We start from the raw sequence: 23,572 nt of genomic DNA on the forward strand, positions 1-23,572 counted from the left end.
ATGAGATGAACATGCCTCTACAGGATTGACTGTTCGAGCCGTTTCTCTCGCTAGTTCGCCTTGAAACCAATGTTTGCCTCAAAAGTATCAACGCCAGCAAAAGAATGAGCACGCTCCTCGAACAGACATTTTCTCACGTATATGATGATTACATGTTATAGTTCTAGCAAATAACCATTTTACTGGATCTACCAACGGCCATGATCGCAGATCCAAGCTCGTCTTCAAAAGACAAGGCAGAACATGTCTCCATCTTCTCATCCCACCCACCCATTTTCATTCTACCAACGCATCTCTCCCTGGAGGAGCTGGACGAGGTTGAAGGCCGCTTGATAGATCACGGTGGGAAACTAACCTACGATATTGCCGAAGCCGGCCTCATTCTGGGCAAAGTCGGGCGTGCAAAGCGTGCAGCGCTGGAACTGCGCACCCGCGGTACATGGACAGAGGAGCTTATACCCAGCTCAGCTTCGAAATCAATTGGTCGTGGCGTGGAGCCTCCTTCCAAGCGCAGGCGCACAAATCAGTATGACGGGACCAAGGATGTCCCAGTTGAGATTATCGATCTCAGTACCGAATCTGAGAGCGAGGATGGAGCTATGAATCGACATGACTCCCGTTCAAAACACCTTTCAGAGCAAAAGGTAGAGACAATTCAAAATTCAGTCACGGTCCTGAAGCTAGACTGGCTAGATACCTCTATCACATCAGGCAAATGTGTGTCCCAAGACCCATTCGTTGTCTACCGCGGGCGAAAAGTCCCTCCTCCTCCCCCTAAAACAGGAGCAGAAAACAAGCAAAGCCTACTCGAACAAACATCAAGTCAAATCATCGAGCGTGCAAAGCAAGATGCCGGTTTACCAACACCCCGAACTCCTCCAGACCATATCCACGCACGCCGCTCAAAAGAACCACCCGACAGATCCTCTCAACGCCCCCGACCAACCCTCTATCGACAAACGACCTCTGAACATGAAAAAGAAGAAACCGACACACCCCCACAACCAGACTGGGTCCGCGACCAGGTCATATTCGCGTGTCTACGCTCCGCACCGCTCCACCCTCCAAACGAAGACTTCATCGCCCAACTCGTGAAAATCAGACGAATCCGCGAACTCACCCTCGACGAGATCGGCGTGCGCGCGTACAGCACCTCCATCGCATCGGTAGCAGCATACCCGCATCCCATCCAGCGACCAAGCGAGATCCTGGCTTTACCAGGGTGCAACGCGAAAATTGCAGACTTGTTCGCCCAGTTCCAGCAACACGGTGGCTGCGGACATACCGATGACGACGGGAATGTCGCTGCTGCCGATGCGCTGGAGACAGATCCCATGCTCCGTGTTCTAAACGATTTCTATGGGATTTGGGGTGTTGGAGCGAAGACGGCGCGCGAGTTCTACCTGCGTGGCTGGCGCGAGCTCGATGATATTGTTGAGTATGGGTGGGATAGTCTCTCGCGGGTGCAGCAGATCGGAGTGAAATTCTACGAGGAGTTTCAGGAGGGTGTTCCCCGTGCCGAGAGCGAGGGTATTGCGAATGTGATTCGGGATCATGCTCGTCGGGTTCGGTCCCAAGATGGAAAGGGAGATGGGATTGAGTGTGTGATTGTTGGCGGATATCGTCGTGGGAAGGAACTCAGTGGTGATGTTGATATTGTCTTGAGTCATCGTGATGATGCGGTGACTCGCAATCTGGTTCTTGATGTTGTTGCGAGTCTTGAGGCTGAACGGTATGTCACCCATACGCTCTCTTTGCATTTGACTTCTTCGCTGCGCGAGCAGCAGACGTTACCTTTTCATGGTGATGATACGAGGAAGTTTGATACGCTTGATAAGGCGCTGGTTGTCTGGCAAGATCCACACTTCGATGCTGCGACTGTTGGGGATAATGGCCGGGGGAAGAATCCGAATATACATCGTCGGGTCGATATCATTATATCGCCTTGGCGTACGGTCGGTTGTGCGATACTGGGCTGGTCCGGGGATACGACTTTTCAGCGGGATTTAAGGCGGTATGCGAAGAAAGCTCGTTCATTGAAATTTGATTCGAGTGGTGTGCGAGATCGGAATACTGGACGCCAGGTTGACTTGGAACATGGTGGAGATACCTGGGAGGAGAGGGAGAGACATGTGATGGAAGGACTGGGCATAGGCTGGAGACCGCCAGAAGAACGGTGCTCGAGATAGAAAGTGATCAGGGTCTCGAGGAAAAGAGATGATTTACTCCGGGTATACGGAGTGTCCAAAAGATCATCGGATGTAATAACATACCAGTTGACATATATTAGCGATGTGTACTTTTAGATATGTATCAAATACCACCTCAGATACCATCTCAAAAGGTTTGATGAAAAATGAAGTGTGCTACGCTCCTCGGAAATATCCTAGCTACTTAGACAGATCTCCGATCCAACAAGTGAAAACACTGATGCATGAAGCTCCAAGTCACCCTGGTCAACGAGTAGATACACTAGCTGCCACATCTACACATACATCAATTATAGTCATGAAATAAATTGGAAACGGAATGTCACTGAATCATGTCATGTTCAAGTTTCGCAAGACTCAGCTAAAGCCACATCAAGTAAACAGGAAAAAAAAGTAATATGTCACAGCCTCCCCACCAATCGCATGGCTATGAGGACGAACCAGAGAAAAGGAAAAGAGCATAAGGTACACAAAGATACAAGTCTACCAACCTCTGGCATGAATGCATAAGAGCGAAGAAAAAAAGAAAGAGCACAACGAACCGCCATTGCAAATGCACAATGCGTAACCAGCCCACAGCGAATCAATCATCACACCATGGGCCTAGAGCTGGCCATCTCACCATAACGCCCACGACTCTGGGTAGTATCGTAAGCATTGAGAACACGCATCTGGCCGCCATCGTCGGCCTGGGAGAAGGCGTAGCCGCGCTGCTTGCGCATGCGCTGGACCTGGCGGACCTTCCGGATGGCTTTTTGGAACTGCTCCATGCGTGGACGGTAGTCCTGGACATTGTATTTCTGGATTTCCTGGACGTGGTGGTACTGTTGTGGGTAATACATGCGCTTGGCGTACTTCCAGGCAAAATCACGTAGGAGACATATACAGGGCAGGACGAGGGCCATCAGATAGAAGATGGGGGACTTGAATAGTATGGGAATGGTGCCGTAGTATTCTGTCGAGAAGCCCAAGGCTGGAGCGGCGTAACCGTATGCTGGCAGGAAGATCAGCCACAGCGCCATTGATCCCGGGATGGCAATAAAAGTCCATTTGGTCCAGATGTTGGTGATCAGAGCGGCTTTGCCGAGGACGGTCGCTAGCACGGCGGTGTACAAAGATTCACCCCAGACCCAGTGGCCAGCGACCTTGCCGTCTGCCATGGGAAGATCCCAGTAGTAGAGCAACTCAGACACAACGTAGAGGATGAGAGAGTGGAAGAATCCATTCAGAATCCAGGCCCAAAAGCTGTGCTTCTTGAAGAAGACACCTTTCTGGCCCAGCTGGTACAGCTGTGGGTAGCGGTCCAGCAATCGGGCGGAAATGAACTGGTCAAAGATTCCCATCGCGAATGGAGGTAAAACGGTGAAGAGCACGTTGTAGAAGGAAAGCGTCCACGATTCGTAGATAACCTGTCCAGAAAATGCGTTTTGGAAAGAGTACTGTAACGTGTCAGATACCACTTCAAATAATCCATCGAGGTCAAACTTACCCAGAATTGAGTCATGTACAGCGTAATATTCTTATAGTATGAGTATAGGATGACTCGACTGATGCGAGAATAGCTCCACGCTCCGTGAACCAAAAGCAACTTTCGAAGGAACCTGAACTGGCCAATTGCCACATCAGCAGATCGCGCGGCTTGGAGACCTTCGACACCACTAATGCCAACTCCGACATGAGCGGCTTGAATCATGGACACGTCATTGGCACCGTCGCCGATGGCCAAGAGGAGAGCCTTCTTATGGCGCTTGACAAGCTTGACAACCAAAGCTTTTTGAAGGGGAGAGACGCGGCTAAAGAACATATTAGAACAAAATGAAATCCTGCAAAATCCAATGCTACTTACCAGCAGACAACGGCTTTGCAAATGACAGCCAAATCTAAGAACAGCTTCTCCATATCTTTCTCCAAAGCAAAAGTCAACGACCGTCCGTCAATAACCAAAGCCAGAGGTTCCGTGTCCCCAGAGACAATTTGACTTTGAACGGCGTCCATTTTCTTTTGCAAACTGTCACGGGTGGCTTCTGACGACTCCTCATTGATGATGAGAAGTGTCATGTCTTCCGAGATGAGTTTGCAGGACATGCCGATGTTGATTGCAGTCTCCTGTCGGTCACCAGTCAAGACCCAAATCTTGATGCCTGCAGTCTGGAGGGTGTGAATAGTATCCGGAACACCATCCTGCAAACGATCCTCAATGGCCGTGGCGCCGAGAAGATAGAAATCCTTCTCAATCAGCTCGGCCGCTTTGTCCAGTTCATCCGCACGAGTGCCGTCAACAGTGGTAGAAGCCTTGTCATAGATCTGGTACCATCGCTGGAATTCATTTTCCGGGACTTCCCGCATAGCCAGACACAGCGTCCGTAGACCATCCGATGCATACTCCTCCAGGTGTTGGAGAGTTGCTTCTACGGTGGGATTCTCGGGATGCAACCGCTCAAGAATGACCGTATCAGCACCCTTACAGTAGACGCGGACCTTTCCATCAGGACACCGGAAGATTGTGGACATTCGTTTTCTAGTAGAGTTGAACTCGCACACTGCTAGCAGTTCGTATTCAAACTCCTGGCCATCCCTCTCAAAGATCACCGACCTAGGTCTTCGGTTGGTGAATCGGAAACCCAGAGAAGCGGCTCCGTCTACCAAGGCTCCCTCGTCCGGCGATGCTGCTTGGTACTTGATCATATTTGGGTTATCGGCATTTCGCTCAGGAATAACAGTGTGACAGGTGGCAAGGAGAGTGAGAAATTCGCGAATAGCGTTCTGGCTTGGGTGTGATTGAAGATTCGATCTGAGTTTGTTGAAGTCATGAATACCAAATTCACCGCTATCCTCCATGGCAGCACGTCGATCTTCAGGAACGTCATCGCCATATTGGATACCGGCAATGCTGACTTGCTTAAACTCCATCATGTTGCAGGTAAGGGTACCTGTTTTGTCGGAGAAGATATACTCAATTTGACCAAGCTCCTCGACAAGGGAGGATGTGCGGCAGATGGCCGGGGTGTCGGTCTTATCGTAGTAAATGTCGAGGTCAGAGTTGATGAGGAAGGCCTGGAAGTATTTGACAATTTCAATGGTGACGAAGAGGGAGATCGGAACCAAATTCGAATAGAGCACCCAGTACGTGAAAATGTCCCAAAAGAACTGCTTCACTACTTCGACCGACCCATAGTCGAGGTATGCAAGCTGTGAAGATTTGGTTTTCCGAATAACAAGATCACCGACAGAACTGATGACGCTCAAAACGACGAGAATGCTGACAAGCATCAAAATCTGCATGTTGACCGTTCGTTCCACAGCTGTTCGCTTGATCGGGGTTGCTGTCGCATTTCGCATCAGCTTTGTCTCGTGACCACTAAAAACAACAATGCCATGGATCCAGGGAGTGTTCCGCAGTGTTGCACCACGAAGTAGAAGTTGATCCGGAGCCAAGGGTAGCTCTTTCTCGCCACCTCCAGCATTCATAGTCAAGGTGGCTTCGTAGGTATACAGGCTGCTATTTGGTTGTTCTGACCGAACGCGTCCACTCAGACGGCTCAGATCACTGGGGCTGACTAGATGTGCAGTCTCCGGAATGGCTTGCTTGATTTTGAGATTGGTTTCGCCGTCCAAGTTGGCCGTCTCGATGTAGCATAGACCCTCAGGCTCAGATGACGCCAGTAGTACCAAGTCGGCTGGAAAAGGCTCCTCGGACTCGACCCGAACTATATCCCCGACCACAACGTCCACCCATTTTGCATCGTGGAACGAAGATCCCTTAAGAATTTGGGTTTTTGAGTAATTCAGTCCTTTGTCCGACATTCTCCGTTTGTAGTCCTCTACCAATTCTTTGATCGCTGACACTGCCAAAACTATAGCCAGCGGAACAATAGTTGTGAACTTATTCGTCGGCGATACATTTGGAATTTGTTGCAGGACGGCGGTAAACAAGAAGAACAGGTTGGCGTATTTAGAGAATTGCTCGAAGAGGAATTTGGGGACGAACGTGAAGACGTTGTACTTGGAGGTCGATACGAAGTTGCTGACGAACCTATGGGTGGAATTGGCGGGCGGGTTGTTGAGCTGAATCATGCGCGGACCCAGTGTCGAAGGATCAACCTTGCGTTTGAAGATATTAAGGTCAGACACCTGGAACTTTTTGCGTTCCTTTCGGGGTAGCACCGGAGAGGAAGCGCTATCGACTGTGGCCCTTCTTGCGCTTGATTCAGTCAACGGGAGATCCATTTCCGAATATTGAGAGGACCCCATGCCAAACATGTATTTCGCCTTGCCCATCAACCCACCCCCGAGTCCAAGGACGCTATTACGCTCATTTGCCTTGCGGACATGGTGCGAACTGGCAATTCGGTCTTCGTCTGCGTCAAGATCATAATAACCTGAATGCCCGTCGTCGAAGTCATCCAAGGAATACCGTCGATAATTGTCCAGTCCAGAGGTTTGGGAGTAGGATCGATCTCGCATGCCGGTGGCGTAGGGGTCATTTGGATTGAGGATGGGGTTGACAGGCGGATGCGCCGGTCCTGAGGCAGCATTGAGCTGTGTTGCGCCCTGCGGCGCGCGAGATCCTACAAAGTTATCGTAGGAGACGGAAGGGCGCGGTTGTGTTTCGGTGTACGGTTGTTCGGAGTCGTCAATGTTGTAGCGTTCTAATAGATGTTCGTCATTCACAGGGGGGCCTTGACCACTGTTATACATAGGTCCGGTATCCAGCAGCAGGTCGTCATCGCGGCCAGCGGGTGGATGCGACCCAGGAGGCCTACCGCTGGCCATGATGCCGCGGGGAAGCTGACAGCCTCACTGTTGTACTGCAATAGTAATGCCCCTGAGGCATTGATTGTAAGGCCAGGTCGACAGAAAGCGTTCTGCTATATCTGTCAGAAGCAAGGACGATCAAAAACGAGGTATGGCGAATAAGTGACAGATTTGACAGGGCTTGGACTGGAAAATGTGGGAGTTTAGTGAGAATGAGGTCCAAGGGTGGCTTAGCGGGCGAAGGCAGCAATTAAGCTATGTTAATTTGATGCGCGCGTAGGCGGTAAAGCGCTTCACAACAATCAAAGAGATACAGGATTCGGAAATATACTCTAATTACTACATATGTATTAGTAGATTGATTGTATACTATGTTACAATCTCTTTACTAATTCTATATTTTCTGTACAATTAAAACGCACTTCAATATTTATTGGCCGCCTCCGGTCTACGAATTGAGCTAAGAATAGGGGGCTCTTGGCAGCCGGAAATATATTAACCGCTTTGTCAGTAACGATATGTACTCCGCACAATAATGTACAAAGTAGTACTATGTACATAGGAATCGACGTTAGTCCCACTTTAGAAACAAAGATACACAATAATAGTCGACCACTCATGTAGCTTCTGTCCTTGACGACGTAGGTACATATATATGTATACTTGGGACGTTATATATAAGTACACTCCGATAATGTTTTTGGATGTTCTCTTTAGACTTCGTTTTAGATGTTCAAGGCGGTAAAAAGCATAAACTGTGGACAATGTATAACTTGTAGTATATATCTTCACCAGAGAATTGAAAAAAAAGTTAAAAAAATTAGGCACGAAGAGTAGTCAAGTTCATTCATTTACTGGCACCCATATGTCGCCCATCATGTGGCAATCAAGTATCATTGATGTAAACGCCATGCGAAACTCCAGCCCCCCGATCATCAAGTAATGGTAGTACATGCTGTTCATTCGATTTGGACCATCCGGTCGTTTTCTGCCCGAGACTCGTCGGCCATGCCAATCTTCGCCCGCTTAGCCAAGTCGGCCTGGAGGACCTTCTCAACAGCAGCATTGATCACTTTGACTTTTTCCCATGCCACATTTGTCTTAGTCACAATCACCATGGCATCTGCTGGTGCACCTGCGTACTTCGAGAGGTAACAGACATCGCCTGCACTGTTAATGCCGATGACAATATCTCCCTCGGCAGCCTGCTCCTCCTTGAGGGTAGCGTCAACAATGACATGCTTGCTATCATTGAAGGTGTGGAATGTGACTGATAGAGGTTTGTGTGTAATGTTAAGTGCGACAGGCACACGCTGTTCAACACCGTAGACTATGACACGTCCGTCTCTCACCACAGCATCCGGCCGGCGGAAGTGTTGCAGTCCAGTCATGATCGCAATGCAAGCGGCATCAGTGAGGTTTCCATCGTAGTCGATAATGTGAACATCAGCTCGAATCGCCCAGCAGCTCACACCCTTCAGAATGCACAAAGATTCAGTATCGAGGGCGTTAGAATGGCGGATGATACGGTCGAGGATGTTGGTGGCGTATGCCTCGATGTCGTTGGATCTGCAGAACCGATTGTGAGAACAAATCAATGTCTAATGAAACGCTAGATGGTAAATACCGTCCGTTTTCCCAGGCTGGTGAGCCCATTGCACTCAACTCCAGGTTGATGTTGAAGAGACCATCGAAGGGTCGGTCTTCACGTGGTTTAGTAACCTCAGCGGAGATGCGAACAATAATGCTAGAGAGCCAGTCAGTGATTGTCATTTGTGATAGTCAAATAGACAAAGAAAAGATATGGAGCTCACTTCGTTTTCCCAAGCTGTAGCTTCACATGTCCATATTCTTCACCAAAGGAGATATCCAGAGGACGATATTCGTCAGGCTTGCGACCATCAAGACGCACATCCTCACGGAGCGCCTCGAGAATAAAGTCGCGCTCTGCGATTGAGAGTTGCGCTTCTTTCGACATCGTTGAGCTAGGTCTAACAGCCCCGGCGCGGGGATCAGAGTTGCTTTCTTTTTTGGGCCATTTTGCCCGTGCAGGCCGCATTGTGGTTATCCGGATTATTATTAGTCCGAGAATTGTACCAATGATAGGGATTTATCTTAGGCGGTGAGAAGAGCATGGGGAGAATATTAGTGCCTGAGGCGACTACAGGCATCGAAAGCTGGAAGCCGCAACGTCTTGGGACTTCCAACTTTCACTTAGCAACCACACCACAGAATGACTACAGGTATGCTACTATATACTGAATTTGGGGATTTAAATAGACACGGCTAACATTTTTTTTAGCCCACAGACCTACTTTTGACCCTGTACGACACTTTTCTCAGCACGACTCTTCATAGACACTGACTGACTTCAACAGGCGCAAGGCAAAGAAGCCCTCCGTGGCCCAGCCTACCACCAGCGGCTCCTTCCTGCGCATAAACACCTGAAAGTTCGGTATGTAGAACGATATTTGACCAGACTGCGCCGATCACTGACGTTATTCTAGCCAACCTGGTCAAGGCGGCGCCGCCGACGCTGAGCCATCGCCCCGTGACCTTCGCGCAGAGCTTCTCAAGGCTGAGGCTGCACACTTTGCCAAGAAGAATGGCGTTCCGGTCGATCAGCCAACTATTGCTGAATCCACAGCCCCCAAGCGACTACTTGAAGCTGCGCCCCAAGATGGAAGCGATGGCGACATTCAGGAAGAAGATCCAGAGGCCAAACGCCGGCGCATACTGGAGGAGACACGCGACATAGATGCCGATTCAGACGCGTCAGAAGAAGACAGCAGTGATGAGGATAGGTGGGTTGAGCCTAGGATCTCGTGCTTGGAATGAATAAACTGACTACCAACAGCGACGAGGAAGATGAAGCAGCCGAGTTAATGCGGGAACTTGAGAAAATCAAAAAGGAGAGATTGGAACAAAAAGAAAAAGAGGTATTTCGTTTTCTCACGCCCTGGGTTCGATAATGGTGGCTAATACATAACAGGAGCGTGAACGGGCAGCTTTGGAAGAAGAGCAGCGAGAGGTTGATATCGCGCGTGGCAATCCTCTGCTCAATTCCCAGGATTTCAGTATGAAACGGCGCTGGGACGACGATGTTGTATTCAAGAACCAGGCTCGAGGAACAGAGAACAGAGACGGCAAGGAATTTGTTAACGTATGCTTACTTTCCCTTCGCTTGTTTCTTATGACGTTGAACTAATTTCTTCACAGGATCTTCTTCGTTCTGACTTCCACAAGCGCTTCATGGTATGTACCTGTGTTCACTATCATTTTCATACAATCACTGACCAGCCTTTTAGGGAAAATACGTGCGGTAGAGTCTCATGGGAGGGTTGGGTATCCGATGTCAGTTCAAGAGATATTTCAGCTTAGCGAATGGATATATATTATCTTATGTTATTTTCAACGTTGTAGTAAAAGAGCATTATAATTGTCAAGGATTTTACCCAAAGCAATGCTCTCAGTAAACTCTTCACAACATTCCATAAGTATTTCAGGGTTATTTCTTCTATAGCACTCGCAGACAATGATCTCTACCAGATGTATCACATGTTATATATGGAAAGGGCCATTTGCACATTTCACGCACTTTTACTATGTTCTATACTTTGCGACTAGGTATTCTCATCCTTCTAACTATAGAACTAATAAGGGAAGAAAATGTCTAAAAAAAACGACATCTACAAAGGCGAATAAAGACACAAAAAGGCTGCATAAGCGTCCGACTATTCTTGTAACTCTCCGTGTTTATTGTCTGGTGATATACCGAGGGCATTTCATTCAAACTTTTTTCTTTCATGGTCCCGAGGTCCTGTTATCTTTATATCATCAGAAATTGTTGCTACCTATGTAAATAGGTAATAGCCTTTAATTTTTTGTTTCTCAAAGCATATTCTTTATCTACGTCGCATGGTCATTTTTAGTAAGCAATGGACGTATGACTATTAAAAGCTTTAAGAGTTCAAACAAAATTGTTACAATCAAGGGCTTTATCAACTTATCCTTTTTGTTTGAATCTCGGTTTTCTCCATATAAAAAGGACTTCGGTTTGAGCACTATCCCCTTCCAACCATACACAACTCACAATTTTTCAAGGCTCATACATACACACATACCACCGACAACATGCTAACACGACGGCATTCTCTCTTTCGCATATCCGGGACTAATAAGTTGGTAAAGGACCCCAAAGGCAAGAACATCTCCTGGGTGACTGTGGAACTTCCTTCTAGTATGAATGCTATGAGCACCGATCAAATGCTCTTGGAGTTTGTGATTCGCGAGATCAGGAGCTACCGTGCTCTCATTTATGACGAGCCACAGCATTGGATTAGGCAAGAGTGTATCTCATTACCGGTGATCAATCATCCAGACCCGCATCCCCCGGCGCAAGCGGTCCTGATGACTCTAGCAAAGGCCGAGGATCTGGTGGAATGTCGGCTGAAGGAAGTATGTGCTGGTCGGGTTACTCTTGACCGAAAACGTCTCTTTTATATTCATGCTAAATCTATGCATGCTCAAAGGGAGAGGTAAATCTGGCACTAGTTGCATCTTTGGCCATACATAGAAACCTCGTCTGTGCTGTTCACACTTCGTACTTTTTTCGTCCTTTATATGATCTTGATATAGATAAGTCGATTATTGTATGTCCTATGTTGTTAAGGGTAGAGGCCATATATTTGTACGCGGCCTACTATTCCTACATAGTACTCGGTATTGGGCCTCTAATGCAAAAACTATGACCTACACAGTGTGATGCAGATCTTTGATTTATATAGGGGTATATATCAGCTAAATTGGTCTTTTTGAGCTTATTAAGATTACTGGGTGAGCCCAAAGTAAGATAAAGTAGATGAATAAATGAGTACTCCCTACAAGTGTGAGTGAGGTTGATTGATAGTAGTACTTGAGGTGAATGACCTAGTTTGGGGTGTAGTCTTTCGAGAAGGAACAAAGAACAAAGGCGGTGAGGAAACTAAGGAAAAAAAGGTAGCCCGGGTAATATCGGCTGCTCATCCGCATTTATCCGCATTTACCCGGACTCACTTATCGCTCTTTTTCTTATCGAATCATCACGATGGCGGATTATCCCTCTTCCGATATACCCTCTTCTCTATCATCATCAGAAGACAATAATACCAAAAAGGCTGCAACCATGGATTCGCGTCCAACTGCAAAGGAACTGCTTGGTACGTACTAGATTTGAGCTACTGTAGCTACACTCTGGGTTCTCATGCCTTTTCACTAACAATTCATTATGGTAGACCGCGTCGACTATGATATCTCCCAGCTGCTGCAGCGGTTCGAGAACATTGTCGCAATTGCTGCCAACAAGTTTGACGGAACGAGCCACGTGGATGCTGCTGTTGAAGCATTCCAGATCGATGTCGAATCGACTGCATTGGTATGTTGATATGCACCCTGGTCTTACTAAGCTACCTGTCGCGTTCCCAGAAATTGCGATTGAGCTTCCAAATTGGCACCAAAGCACCAGACTGACATTCTGCTACCTTAGATTCGCGCTGCTGAAGACCTCCTCGCCTTGTCTCGCCTCATGAAGGAGCTCTGGCTCTTCGGCCCACTCGACACCCTTGGCGAAGACGAACGCGATGTCCAGCGCCGCGAGAAACTCGAGGAGGATATCCAGGCCATACAGGCGGCCCTTGATGGAGGACTTTTGATGCCATCACTGGATGAGCCCACCGAGCCTGAGAAGTCGGACGACGCTAAACAGTCCGAGTCTAAGTCCAAGGCTCCCGAGCAGCCCAAGAAGTCTGAGAAGGCCGAAAAGTAACGGCCATGGCCCAATGATCTCCTTTGAAGCATTTTGCTTGTTGGCCCTTGAAACTGTTTCGCGATGATACCCCCTTGATTCTTTGAGTCTGGCGTTCGACCGGTGTTTATGGCGCATTCAGTTTACCTGCGATATTGAATTCATTCAAACACATTTTTATCACATTTCTGCCTCGCTCACTAAGTTAGAATAGAGCAATAACGTAATATTTCCCCCAACGCTGAATCAACTGTGACATGAATACCTTGGGAAGCTAAAGAAAAACGACCATTGTCAAGCCCACCCTGTAGCTGTATACATACGTAGTATACATACCAGATTTTCCCCTGGCGGGTGGAGCTTTCCTATTTGAGATGCCGCTGCTTTTATGAGGGTGCTCAGACTCAGGCTCACTGGGTAGATATTAGCACGAGCTTTCTATCACCCAGTATTCCGATATTTTATAAATGGAGATCACGGTGGAATAGCACGAGCTGATGTCATCTAGAATTGATCTTCCAAGGTTGACTTGGTGGTGTTCTAAGCGGGCTCGAAGACTAATACTATTTCATTAGACCGAGTCCCACAGCATAATCCGCAGCGGTAACTCAGCGGTAGAGTGTGAGATTGCAAATCTTGAAGTCCCGTGTTCGATCCACGGTCGCTGCTTTTTTTCCCCTTCTTTTTTTTTCTTGTAAAGAAACCTTGATGATCCCGACGAGCCTGGCAGGCGCGAATGTACTTCGTATATGCAACCATTTTTCATTCTCTGGCTATCATTCTAATAATGGATTAGTATTAGTTATTAGTGTGGATGTAACTCATGGATGGATAGCTTCTTCTGTATTTAATTTGCTATATGCATTCGAAAAAAAAATTCCTGTATTTAAAATCGGTGGACTTTAGCGTCCCTTCTCCAGAGCTATCCAAGGGCATTCGAACCAGCATTTACATGGATGTACATATGTATACATATGTAGTAAGCTGATCTAGATCCTCCTCTAAATGCCTAATTGGTATAGTTAGTTAACCTTGGAATGCTAGTTACCTATAATTAGTTATTATCAGCTAACTCTGCTTACTAACCTCTTAGGTAAGGCTCAAATACATAACTAGTTAGTTACACACCTGGGCATATTGAATAATCATGTGCAGTGACTACATATTCATAAATCCTAACACCCTTCCTGGCCCCACCTACTCCGTACTCCGGACCTACTTTAGGGATAGATATGTAAGATTTGCAGGCCTAGTATGCGATCAGATACAAAACTAGAAGACACGCACACGCTTAATTGTCATCCCAATCATTCTTCCGAAGCCCTTAGTTACATGGCTTCCCCTCGCTACCCGAAAGGTAAAAACCACTTCTAATCTAACATATAACTATGCTGTAGGGGGCAGCGCAGAAAATTAAAACTAGCGGGATCTGCCAGGTAGAACCTTCAAGTATTGAATTGAAATAAAACAATATGCGGTGCTAAAATTTCCTCATTCAACCATTAGATACATAGTTAGTTAGTTATTTAATATTCTAACGTATTTCACCACCGAGTGGTCCACCACAAAACACATAGTAAATGCGATAAATTACAACATCATATCTCAACAACAGTAGTCTATATAGCAATTTACTTATAGCTTTATGCTTTTGAAGTAATATATTGTCTCTTTACGGAATTTTAGGAATCTATATAACTTGTTGATTGAGGTATATATATTTTGAGCTTTTTGCAACGTAATTATCGGTAAATTTTGAAATGATAGGTACATAACTTTCCACTTTCTTTAAAATTGATATAAAATACTAATAAGTCTTATCAATGACTATCGACAAACAAAGAGCCAAAATACAAACATGGTTGTTGAGATATAAATATTGAATATGTTGTATTTACTATGTGTTCTGCGATGGACCACTCGGGTGTGTGGACCACTCGGTGGTGAAGTACGTTAAGTAATAGTTAGTTAACTCCCTTGGCTCAACCTTGGCCCTAAGAAAGGGGATAAAAAAAGGAAAGCAGCGACCGTGGATCGAACACGGGACTTCAAGATTTGCAATCTCACACTCTACCGCTGAGTTACCACTGCAGGTGATGAGATATCGCAAAGATAAAAAGCTATAATACCCTGAAGCCTTACCTCTGGAGGGAAACCACCTACCTAGGTACATCCATACATAATGTACATACAGTGACTATTCATAAATCTTAACACCCTTCCTGGCCCCACCTAGATACCGCCTTCATATGTCGTTTACACCGCCTTACAGAACTCGCAAACAAAAGCTATTTCAGTAGCTACAGCGCAGATTTCACGGTCATAGGGATGCTAGCGCACTGGGTGGAAGTTATATTGAGTCCCAGGGGTGGTATACACCATGCTAGATTTTATAGTATGAATTTCATAGAGGTTTTAGACCGGCAGCATATTATATAATCAGGGATATGGGGCCGGAGGGTGTTAAGATCTATGAATAGTCACTGTATGTACATATGGATGTACATAAGGTAGTGCGGGGCGATAAGCAACTACCTAGATCCGATAACGATTTTCCCCCTCGTCGCGATGCGAACCTTTCCCACAACCTAAACCTCGCGCCCTTGTCTTTGAATACACCATTTCTACCTCGAACCGCAAACTGAAATCACCTCGCAAACCAAAATGCCACCCCACAACCCTCACTCCCTCCCATCCCTCACTCTAATCGTGGCAACGACCCCGATCCGCAGCGCGTCGTCAACAACAAAAGACGAGATAACGCGCCTAGGCATCGGCCTAAATGGCACACTCCCATGGCCACGCATAAAAACAGACATGTCATTCTTCGCTCGCGTGACATCCCGCCCACCAAGCCCAGGCAAGACAAACGCGATAATCATGGGGCGGAAGACATATGTTTCCGTGCCAGCGTCGCTGCGGCCACTTGCAAAGCGAATTAATGTCGTGATCACGCGCGACACCTCCGGCTCTGTTTGCGAGAGCGTAAATGCGGAGTTGGAGAAGATGAAGGGAAAGATTGCGGCCAAGGCTGCCGAGGCACAGGCCACGAGTGCGGAGAAGAAGGCTTTCGACCCGCCCCAGGAAACTGTGCCGGCTCCGCCGGCGGTCCCGATGACGGATGCGCTTGTTACGCCGAGTCTTGGCGCGGCATTGGAGCAGTTGGACTCTGTGTATGGGGCGCAGGGGACGCTTGGCAAGATTTTTGTTATTGGTGGAGCGGAGATTTATAATGCTACATTGAAGATGGGTGCTGAGGAGCTACGGGGTCGGCCTGTTAGAGTTGTTATGACGAATGTTGTGCGGAAGCGGGCAGACAATGCGCCTGCTTCGTTTGAGTGTGATACGTTCTTCCCATTGGATGGGCTTCATGAAGCGAATGGGTGGCGGGCTGCTAGCCCTGAAGAGGTTTCTGAGTGGGTTGGGGAGGAGGTTGATGGACAGTGGAAGGGTGATGGAGATGTTGAGGTTCAGATGGTTGGATTTGAAAAATTGACTTAGACATGGGTATGATAGGTGTGATATGGTCCATTGGCTAGGAAAATATGTTGAACGATTCGTACTATGTGCGTGTCTGTCCAGACCAAAAGATATGTACAACAAAATTATGCACAGTGCCAATGTTAGTTGGGTAAGCCCACAGAATAAATAGACATGAAATGAGAGGATATGTGCAAGGCTATGTGAATGATTGAATCAGAGTGCCTCGACAACGCCGGAAAATGCAAATGGAAAACAGTGCAATGGTCAATGAATGTTCATGGCCTAGTCACTGTTCTCCTTCATGAATTTCACGAATGATTTCTTGTGTACAAGACCGACATATTTCCCGTCCTGAGTAACGCAGAGGTATCGAAGACCCAGCTTGGCGAAGCATTGGTAGACTAAATCGATAGGAGAATGGACATCAAGAGCGATTGGAGCCTATAATTAAACTCATTAGTATCGGCCAAGATATTGGAGAGGTTAACCAAGCTTACAGGGTCAATATATTGACTGAAATCCACCTGTTCCATATCCTCGTTATCGCTGTCATAGACGGCCGTGGAAGCATCCATAGTCATTAGACATATCGTATTTTCTTCCCCGTCGCCTAGGGTATCTAGTGCGTACTCGAGATCTGGTGCTGGGATTAGACCGGCGAGGACACCGTCACGTAGAATGGGAAGTCCGCTGTCAAGCTCGCCTGCCATGAGCAGGTGTTCCAGTTTCGAACGGAGGTTCGTGGCTGGCACAAATGGCGATGCAGAGATATCGATGAGACGATTCTTCCGCACTGGCCGAACTATGTCTCCTAGCTCGGCATCGGTGGTCGGTTGAAGTTTGTTATCAAGGAAGGGATAGGAGTTCATATCGGTCAAGAGGTCCTGGTTTCAATTAGCATAAGGGCTTAGGTTACCAGGCGGACGGCAAGTCTTACATAAATACTGCGAGGTTCAATAGCATCCGCAGTCCACTTGGCGCAGAGGATTGATAGGGAAAATGGAAGCACATGGTTGAGACTTCCCGTCAATTCAAACAGGATCACAGCCAGAGTGACCGACAGTCGTGTCACACCGCACATGGTCGCTCCGGCGGCAATCAATGCGTAAACTCCTGGAGTCACGCACGACTCAATTCCAGCAGCCGCAGGGCAAGAGTCGAATAAGAAAAAGGTGGGATGTCTGAGAGCCCAGTACTGGATCAAATGGCCAACAATCCGCCCCATCAAGCCGCCAACAACCATGGATGGCACGTAGATTCCCGCAGGTACTTTAATGCCGAATGTAATAATGGTCAGGAAACTCTTGATAACAAACGCTACCAGAAGGTAATGAACAACTTCAAGAATGCCGTCTGTGCGGGGACACAGGCCTGTATTTTCCACATTTGATTCACAAGGAGAAGCTAGCTCAAATAGAAGTTCGGTGACAGGAAGCTTGGTGTATCGATTCCAGAAGCTAAGAAGGCCTGTAACCAGCGCAACGAGGAAAACTTCAAGCATTGGCCAACGCTTGATGGCTGGAATGCGACGGAACGATCGTGCCCACAGGCTCGAGGCTTTGATGAAGAGCGCACCAGCGGCGCCTCCCATAACACCGAGAAGAATGAAAATGAAAAGCTCAAAGATCTGCCAGTCGGAAAGGTACCGGACTTCAAATAGGACGATCTTACCGGTTCCATAGGGGTTTAGGAACTTGAGGGACAACGTAGCTGCAATACAACAAAAGAATGTCCGGAAAAGGGTCTTGGGTGGGAAATAATAGCTAACTTCTTCCAAGCTGAAGAGGACACCGCCAATTGGAGCACCAAAGGCAACAGCAACACCACTAGCGGCGCTGGCGCTCAAAACCTCTCGTCGCTTTCCATCGTTTTGGTTATACTTGGCGAACAGACGACAGCAGATATTGCCTATGCAGGTGGCAATATGAACGTATGGGCCCTCTTTGCCTAAGCTCAAACCAGACGAGACACTAAAGATCAAGCCAATAGTTTTAATGACCAGCGTCTTCAGCCCCATATATCCGTGGAGGACAAAGCCACTATTAATGACTTTGACTTCTGCCACTCCGCTGCCAGCAGCAGAGTAGTAGATCATAGCTGGACGGGACGGATTATTAGGCAAATTTCTATGCGGTGAGCTGCTTGTATCTGTCTCTGAAAGAGGAGAGCCCAAGGCACCAACTCCATTTCCAGATCTTGTACCACGGGACTCGGCACCCAGGTTTTCATCAAGCGTGGCAAGAGAAATGGACGAAGGAACGACAGTTTTTGTGAGTAGAGTCAAAGCGCACGATATGAGGGCCAACGTCATAACCCAAAAGACAAACATGACGAAGTCGACCCACTGGTTTTCTGTACCCGATGGCGAGAAGATCCTGGACCAGGGCCGCCATGCTTCACAGCTAGCCCGCCCTTCACAGCAGGTCCGTCGATTACGGAAAACTCGGGTCGTGCAGAAGCCTTCTTTCAAATCAAAGACGGATCCTTCAGTAACGTCAACGAAGTAAGCAATGGAGGCCGTGATGCACCCAATCAGCGCGACCAAGATCCATCCTTGCGCGCCATCAAAGGCCGCCAGCAATCTGCCTCGCACATCTTTTCGTTGGCGGAGTAACCGAAGTCGTGCTCCATCGGCGATACTGTCATGCACCCAATCTGTGGAGGTGAATTGATCGTACCAAGTCCGCTCATCCAAGAATGAAGAGGCAGCAAGATTGTCCTTTGTGGATGGAGGAAGGCTGGCGGGTCTGCTATCGCCGTCTATACTCCCTCGCCGACTAAACCGCTTGCCGGTGGAGTTGGCGCGGCTATGATTTCGTGTTCGCCGCAGGTTGCCGGCCGCCAGAATGCGTCTAAATGAGTCCGGGCCGGTACCTGACAAACCGGAAGTGCTGGTGTAAGACCGTCGTGGAGCTCGTCGGCGGAAGTCTTGAGCGGGGCCGAGGAGGCTCGTTGTTTCGGTAATCTCCAAGGGCGCATCAAGGGATTGGTATTCGGTATGTGTTTCGGAGAGGTAGCTTTGAGATCGTCTGTAGGCATTCGGTGAGGGGGGAGCTGTTTGGGCATTGCGTGTGTTTTCGATGTCCTCTTGCTCGCGCGACGCAGAACTGAGCTTTGGAAGGGACCGAGGCATGTTGCCGAGAAGTCTTTATGCTTCAATTATATACAGTGGGGCTGGCAGGGGTCAGTGTTGGCAGAACTTGGGGGCATGCCGATCCACATCAGACGTAAACACAGCGAAACAGAGCTCGCATGAGCAAAGGGATCAAGGAACTTGACTCACTGGGTAGCATATCTCTCTTCCCAAAGCCCAGGAAGATAGAAGCAAAAACAAAAAACAAAAACAACAAAGAGATAACGGTGAGAAAAGAGGGTCCGAGTTTTAAGATGAGGTGACCGATCACAGATGATCGACCTAACGGCGGGGACGCGTCAGGCGGAAGTTCAATGCTGACCCATCAGCCACTAGAGTCATTTTGTCTATCTTTAATATGTTTCACTCGTTGAATGTTCAATGCTCAGTATTTTGTGGTGATTTGATGGTTTATTTCCAGTGTGACATTCTTCTGATCATCCCCACGTTTTCCGCCGATCAACATACCTTACTGTATGAGGGGCTCTTTTGTAGGGATATAAGTATAACCGTGCTCCCCTTGCTCGCGATGGCACTCTGGACTTGAGAAATGGGAGCACCGAACAGTGTCTGTATTACAGCCCTGGAAGCATCTGCCTAAGTTATTAGCCTAGGTTCGGATATTTAAAATCCCCCAAATTTCCACATCCTAATAGGGATGCATGCGCCTCCGGCTGAAAAGATCCTTGCGCCAGAAGCCCAATCTGATCATCATGCGACGCTGATCTCTTGGCATGGACAATAAAATATACGCCACCGTGAGAGGGCCCGGGTGTGTGACTTGAAGAAATATGTCATGCTTGGGCAACCAGCGTTGGCCTCTTTCGGATGTCTGACATTGTAGAGATATAAATATCAAGTCTAGCATGCGCCTGACTCGAGACCTAGTCAACAAAGTACTTTGGGGTCTGTATAAAATTTTGACGCTGTCAAACATGTATGGCATGCAGAGATCGCTTGGTATTTTCCGATTCCACGCGGGTTAGTCTTAGCTTCACGTGTACTATGTTGATATATAGGCATTGAAGCGAATATTGCTTCTTTCATCCTTTGGAAAAGAAGTAAATCACACGTTCTGCGGCCATATCTAGGTATACATTTAGGTGATCTAATTACTTTTGATATTTTTTGAGAATCATTTTCCACACGATCGCGTTTACCGCTCTTTCGGACATGTGGGGTTTCGACGATGGTCTTATAATGTTGGGATTCCTACGGAGTAGATATGGAGTGGGTCTATGTCAGGCCACCATAGTTATCATTTGTTTCGGCGCTTTGCTGCTTTCTTCTTGACAGGCTGATACAGAGCGGGGTTTTGTAGCGAGCGTCTTTTAGATGGCTTTACAGCCCTAAGTTGGCTCATTCCTACTTCCTTAGTTTGAGTGATTCCAAGGTTGGCCGTTCAGGTATCTGACTTGACTAACATATATGTATTCTTATAGAGGAGTACATATGCACTCTCAAAGATTGTTGTTATGGCTTGAGGAGTCGTGACATGACTCTGTACACTTTTTATATATTCAGGTAGACACGTAAGAGCTACAGCTTTGTGGCCCTAAAGACAACCCACCTTGAAGGAAGAACTATGCTCAAGAGTGGAGCAAAGTTGAGCATTAAAAGGTCTTGTGGGCAATGAGTGACTTGTGTCGAAAGATAAATTGCTTGTTCGTTAGCATGCTATCTCTATTCTCTCATAGCCCATAGCTCTTAATTTACATCCATCCATACACATATCATTTAGTTCGATGTTAATGCCCGTATAAAAGGTCTATTAATTGTCTATTCCTTGGCAACTTTGCTTAATAGGCGAATTAGACCAGGAGGAAAAGAGCTGGAATGCGGTTTACACCTCAACTATCCATCAAGGTAGATATGTGGGACTTTTCGCACCGGCTTTTTCTAAATTTATATTTATATGAAACAAACTGAAAGAATTGCTAGTTTCATCCAAATTCAAATATCATAAGATAACTACACGCGCTTGACTACCCATGTGGAGAGTGAGAGATTGACCCCTGTCACTTTTAAGCGCGGGGAACCAAACCTCACTGATCTTCATCTTCCTGAAATTTTGTCCTCTCTTCTAGTCCTTGAATTCATGTTAACCTAGAGGGACTTCGATTTTTATATTCGAAGTTTGAGATTTCAAAGATTCCAAATCTCTCACCAAGAACTGTGGCCCCGTTTCATCCTAAAGCTCCTATGTGATTACTCTTCCTCTGGTACCCTCTCTGATCAACCATGGTTGTCGACTATCTTTCGGTAGTTGTTTCAGAACCTTGGAAGGAGTGAAAGCCAGCGTCTCGCAAGTTTGGGGAAATGAAATGTGCAAGGTTACCGAGCCTTGCAAAGTTCTTCCCAACAGACGATTGTAATCAGATTATGAAAACCAGTTTCAACTAATGATTCTGCTCATGACAAATCCAGTTATACTCCCGTAGGTACCTCGAATGCCCCATGTTATATGTCCACGGGCATATTGCTATATGTCAAGTACATACTAAGCGTTTATTTCCTATGTACAGTGCGGGGTTCAGATCTGGCCCCCCACTATTACAAACGAAACGATTAGTGGATAAATTGGAGATTAGGCAGATTGAGATAAGAACTAATATCCTCCGTACGGACTATACGGATAGTTCTCATAACATATGTATTCATTCTATCGACAACAAGCGAAGATCCACCCATTTCCCTTTCGTCCGCGGAGTCGCGGAGTGACTTCCCCACTTCCTTTTCTGTCCACCTTATAAGCCCCCAATCCCCCCAGAACTTCACTTTCAAACTTACAAGTAATTTGATATCCTCATCATGGCTGCCACTGAGACCCAAGATGTGTACACGCCGTACGATCAGTTCTTTCTCTTCGGAGACTCCATCACACAGATGGCTTGCAACCAGGAGCTAGGTTTCGCATTTCACGCTGCACTCCAAGAATGTGAGTCACTTTTCTGATATCCAGGAGATTTGAATGATCAATTAACTAATGGAAAAAAAATAGCCTACAGTCGCAGATTGGATGTCGTTAACCGTGGCCTCGCGTAAGCTCATTCAAGGCTGTACTAGACTGAGATATGCTAACAAGCAACAGTGGATATTCGTCCGCCCATGCTGTTAAGGTCTTTGAGAAGTGCTTCCCTTCGCCACAGATCGCTAATGTGCGATTCATGGTAAGCCCCCCTTTTGGCAGGGCCATTTGAAATCTCGAATATATTCGAAAGACCAATTATCTAACATCCGATAGACTATCTTCTTCGGTGCCAATGATGCATGCGTTCCAGCCCACGACCAGCATGTGCCTCTGGATCAATATAAAGAGAACCTGAAGACGATCATTCAGCACCCAGCGACGCGCGCACAAAACCCGCGACTCATTTTGATCGGCCCACCTCCCGTCAATGAATATCAATTGGAGGAATTCGATGCGGCAAAGGACACCATATCCCCAAGCAGAACTGCCCGCCACACCAAGCTGTACGCAGCAGCTGCCTCAGAAGTTGGTGCATCGCTCAATATCCCGGTCGTGGATCTATGGTCCACTTTCATGAAGGTCGCTGGCTGGAAGGAAGGAGAGCCTCTGATTGGTGCTCGCGATGTGCCAAGCAATGAGAAACTGGCTAGTCTTCTCACTGATGGTGCGTGGAATTTTGCATATTTCCCTTTATTTTTCTTATACTCACTCATCATTCAGGTCTGCACCTCACTCCCGCTGGTTATCGCATCGTCTACGATGAAGTTATGAAGGTGATTGAGGCCAATTGGCCGGATCAGACTCCGGCCGCTCTTCCAGAAGTCTTTCCCACGTGGGGCGAGGCACCGAAATGAGTTGCATAGATCACATATTGGCTTATTAAAATCGGTATAAGGATCAACGGGGTTCAGGTTGGTGGTCAAATACATGGACATGAGATCTTTAAATAATGAATTCTCGAACTTACACGTGCAACTAAACGTACCGGATTTTCCCTGGCGGGTAGGAGATCCTTATTCCACTGAGGTTGTTTGATCCTCCACTACTGTCTAGCTCATCAAGAGTACCGATCTCCCTAAGAAGGGGTTCATTCCCATGCTGGGCATCTTAGAGAGGTGGTGGTTATGTGATAGTAATAATATGAAAAGGCGCTAAAAAGACAGTCGTAACTTTTTTTTCGTCTTCTTGCAACATATACCTTGCGCCCTCGAATTCTACGTATACTTCTGTACATCCAA

General features: G+C 47.2%; 9 protein-coding genes across 9 annotated transcripts; 6 read left to right on the plus strand and 3 right to left on the minus strand.

The window, feature by feature from the left end:
* Positions 1 to 200: 200 nt before the first annotated feature.
* N7479_004701 (type-X family DNA polymerase) lies at positions 201 to 2,189 on the plus strand (the record flags this gene model as incomplete). The annotated part of the gene is made up of 1 exon (XM_057252398.1): positions 201 to 2,189. One exon carries the CDS (start codon positions 201 to 203, stop codon positions 2,187 to 2,189), a length of 1,989 nt encoding a protein of 662 aa, XP_057111723.1.
* Positions 2,190 to 2,800: 611 nt separating this feature from the next.
* On the minus strand, positions 2,801 to 6,983 carry N7479_004702 (aminophospholipid-translocating P4-type ATPase DRS2; the record flags this gene model as incomplete). The annotated part of the gene is made up of 3 exons (XM_057252399.1): positions 2,801 to 3,649; positions 3,700 to 4,003; positions 4,057 to 6,983. 3 exons carry the CDS (start codon positions 6,981 to 6,983, stop codon positions 2,801 to 2,803), a joined length of 4,080 nt encoding a protein of 1,359 aa, XP_057111724.1.
* Positions 6,984 to 7,924: 941 nt separating this feature from the next.
* On the minus strand, positions 7,925 to 9,024 carry N7479_004703 (exosome non-catalytic core subunit RRP45; the record flags this gene model as incomplete). Its single annotated transcript, XM_057252400.1, has 3 exons — positions 7,925 to 8,534; positions 8,593 to 8,712; positions 8,780 to 9,024. The coding sequence occupies 3 exons, from the start codon at positions 9,022 to 9,024 to the stop codon at positions 7,925 to 7,927; spliced, it is 975 nt and encodes a 324-aa protein (XP_057111725.1).
* A 174-nt stretch (positions 9,025 to 9,198) lies between these two features.
* N7479_004704 (spliceosome-associated CWC15 family protein) lies at positions 9,199 to 10,291 on the plus strand (the record flags this gene model as incomplete). Its single annotated transcript, XM_057252401.1, has 8 exons — positions 9,199 to 9,208; positions 9,268 to 9,290; positions 9,344 to 9,420; positions 9,473 to 9,769; positions 9,823 to 9,904; positions 9,958 to 10,128; positions 10,185 to 10,220; positions 10,274 to 10,291. The coding sequence occupies 8 exons, from the start codon at positions 9,199 to 9,201 to the stop codon at positions 10,289 to 10,291; spliced, it is 714 nt and encodes a 237-aa protein (XP_057111726.1).
* An 808-nt stretch (positions 10,292 to 11,099) lies between these two features.
* Positions 11,100 to 11,507, plus strand: N7479_004705 (Cwf15/Cwc15 cell cycle control protein; the record flags this gene model as incomplete). The annotated part of the gene is made up of 1 exon (XM_057252402.1): positions 11,100 to 11,507. One exon carries the CDS (start codon positions 11,100 to 11,102, stop codon positions 11,505 to 11,507), a length of 408 nt encoding a protein of 135 aa, XP_057111727.1.
* A 544-nt stretch (positions 11,508 to 12,051) lies between these two features.
* Positions 12,052 to 12,768, plus strand: N7479_004706 (RNA polymerase II mediator complex head subunit MED22; the record flags this gene model as incomplete). The annotated part of the gene is made up of 3 exons (XM_057252403.1): positions 12,052 to 12,163; positions 12,239 to 12,378; positions 12,490 to 12,768. 3 exons carry the CDS (start codon positions 12,052 to 12,054, stop codon positions 12,766 to 12,768), a joined length of 531 nt encoding a protein of 176 aa, XP_057111728.1.
* Positions 12,769 to 15,411: 2,643 nt separating this feature from the next.
* N7479_004707 (dihydrofolate reductase) lies at positions 15,412 to 16,248 on the plus strand (the record flags this gene model as incomplete). The annotated part of the gene is made up of 1 exon (XM_057252404.1): positions 15,412 to 16,248. One exon carries the CDS (start codon positions 15,412 to 15,414, stop codon positions 16,246 to 16,248), a length of 837 nt encoding a protein of 278 aa, XP_057111729.1.
* A 264-nt stretch (positions 16,249 to 16,512) lies between these two features.
* On the minus strand, positions 16,513 to 19,363 carry N7479_004708 (putative voltage-gated chloride channel (ClcA); the record flags this gene model as incomplete). The annotated part of the gene is made up of 3 exons (XM_057252405.1): positions 16,513 to 16,671; positions 16,728 to 17,114; positions 17,168 to 19,363. 3 exons carry the CDS (start codon positions 19,361 to 19,363, stop codon positions 16,513 to 16,515), a joined length of 2,742 nt encoding a protein of 913 aa, XP_057111730.1.
* A 2,811-nt stretch (positions 19,364 to 22,174) lies between these two features.
* On the plus strand, positions 22,175 to 23,188 carry N7479_004709 (SGNH/GDSL hydrolase family protein; the record flags this gene model as incomplete). The annotated part of the gene is made up of 5 exons (XM_057252406.1): positions 22,175 to 22,301; positions 22,365 to 22,404; positions 22,455 to 22,533; positions 22,608 to 22,998; positions 23,055 to 23,188. 5 exons carry the CDS (start codon positions 22,175 to 22,177, stop codon positions 23,186 to 23,188), a joined length of 771 nt encoding a protein of 256 aa, XP_057111731.1.
* Between the last annotated feature and the right edge of the window lie 384 nt (positions 23,189 to 23,572).

Source organism: Penicillium vulpinum (genome assembly GCF_028829585.1).
Source record: "Penicillium vulpinum strain IBT 29486 chromosome Unknown utg000002l_segment0_segment0, whole genome shotgun sequence".
Taxonomy (NCBI): domain Eukaryota; kingdom Fungi; phylum Ascomycota; class Eurotiomycetes; order Eurotiales; family Aspergillaceae; genus Penicillium; species Penicillium vulpinum.